Genomic DNA, 1,970 nt, shown 5'->3' with positions numbered 1-1,970 from the left:
AAAAAAAAAAAAAAAAAAAAAATCACAACAAAAACAGTGAAACCAAGACACTATTCCAAAGTCTGGGCCCTTCCAGCCTTCCAAATATAAGAGTTCTGAAAGTTGTCTATACCAACTGGAAGAACAAGACAAAAATATGAACAGAGCCATGACATTTCATTAAACAAAATTTTATGTAACTGAAGGATCCTTCCTGGGACTAGCTCATTGCCTTTACAAAAGAAAAAACAAAACAAAAAAAACAAAACCAGAATAGAATGAGTCCAGTGTTCCAAATCAACTTGTTACACATCAATATAAACCCCCAGTGTCCTGGCAAACAACATGCTTTCATTTTCTGTCTCATCCTAGAGCTCGAATCCTGATTCACTTCAGCAGAGACTCCACAGGCAACAGGAAAGATTGTGGCATTAAAATATTCATTTATACTTTTGTGGTAGTTCAAAAGAGTGGTCTTATTTCTGGGCAAGCTTACAGACCATAGAAGGTCAGAAGCATAACTTAAATGGGTGCTAAGATTCAAATGAAAAAAATGTAAAGAAAAAGAAAAACAAAAAAACCAAAAACCAAAAACAAACAATAAACCCCTCTGGGAATAGCCAGGGCATTTAAAGGAACCATAAAAATGCCAACAGTATTTAAACCCCCTTTTTTAAAAAGGGAATTTTTTTTTTTTGGCTTAAAATATTTCACTCTAAATGAATTATGTCAGCTGTCAATGAAAGAATGTCACTAATACACCGTGGACACCTTTTGCAATGTAAATCCATGCCCTTTTTTTTTTACATGGTGAACTTCAACCTAGCAATTATTACAACAAATGTTATAGTCTAAAGCTCAAACACATTTTTAGCAATTTTGAAATTGAACTGCGTACAAACCAAATAAAATTTACATCATAACAAACGTTTCCACCTAAGATTGTGGGGACACTTGGGCCTTCCTCATTGATCTCACAGCCTTTTCACGCAGGTGCTTTTCTAAGTCATCAAGGTTATCTTCAGCTTCACTTTCAGTCTCCTAAAAAAAGAGAATTTACAGGGTTAATAAGTGTCGAAACCCTGGTAGAAAAAGCTGAGTCAAGGGCAGAATCAAAGTGTGGGGATGGCTACAGGACTAAATATACTAAAACCCAGGGAACTACACACTTTAAATGGGTGAACTATATGGTATGTGAATTTTATCTCGGAGTAGCCAATTAGTGGAAAAAACAATGTTGCTAATTCTCAAAACAGAATGACTCTGCTACCTGTTATGTATACTGCAAGACAGCCATATACAGAGTTCATAAATACCTTCTTCGGCTCTGGCACTGCCACTGGTTCTTCCTGTGCTAATGTGGTTGTGACAGTTGCAATGGCTGCAGGGGTTAGAGCAGCCGCAGCAGCTGCAGCCACAGCCTTTTCCTTCTTGTGTTTTTTGTGCTTCTTGTGCTTCTTATCCTTTTTGTGTTTCTTGTCCTTCTTTTTCTTCTTTTTCTTTCCACCTCCTTCTTGATCCGAATTCTAGGGAAAAGACAAACAAAATCACCCGGCATTTATCATCAATCTGATTAATATTCTGTCCAACTGAACATTTTATTTCCTCAAATCCCCAATGGTCAACTCTCAAAATTTCTGAAAGGCTTTGGAGGGTGTGAGTAGGGAAGGCCCAAGACCAATTATCACCAAGAAAAGTATTCAAATTCAGGGGCTATCTCCAGCTGAATTCCAGTTCCTGAACTATTTGACCTCCGAAAAATTGTTGAATTTTTCTGAGACCTTTTTACTTAAAATAAGTGTAATAATCCCTACCTGATAAAGCTCTTGTGAGAATTAAATGGGAATATCTGTAACTCCCCCATAATAATGTGTAGCAGTCTTTTAATAAATAGTACCAGCCATCAGGCTAAACAAGCCTGTATGAATGCCATGTCTCTAGATAGAATCTGAGCTCCCCTATCTTTTTTTTTTTTTTTTTTTTTTTTTTTT

The 1,970-nt window shown here is 36.4% G+C and overlaps 1 protein-coding gene across 23 annotated transcripts in view; it reads right to left on the bottom strand.

Moving 5' to 3' along the window:
* Positions 1-2: 2 nt before the first annotated feature.
* The window catches only part of SRRM1 (serine and arginine repetitive matrix 1), a 29,669-nt gene continuing 27,701 nt past the window's right edge, over positions 3-1,970 (bottom strand). For all 23 annotated transcript variants that reach the window (XM_017534580.2, XM_017534584.2, XM_017534581.2 and 20 more), the window contains 2 exons: positions 1,296-1,505; positions 3-1,020 (listed from right to left, as the gene is read on the bottom strand). In XM_017534580.2, coding sequence (XP_017390069.1) covers positions 916-1,020; positions 1,296-1,505 — 315 coding nt within the window. In that variant the 3' untranslated portion in view covers positions 3-915. The remainder of the gene's footprint in view (positions 1,021-1,295; positions 1,506-1,970) is intronic.

Source organism: Cebus imitator, unplaced genomic scaffold, assembly GCF_001604975.1.
Source record: "Cebus imitator isolate Cc_AM_T3 unplaced genomic scaffold, Cebus_imitator-1.0 Scaffold87, whole genome shotgun sequence".
In the NCBI taxonomy this organism is placed as follows: Eukaryota; Metazoa; Chordata; class Mammalia; order Primates; family Cebidae; genus Cebus; species Cebus imitator.
The sequence above is the reverse complement of the archived record's forward strand: the minus strand, read 5'-3'. Positions and strand labels throughout refer to the sequence as shown.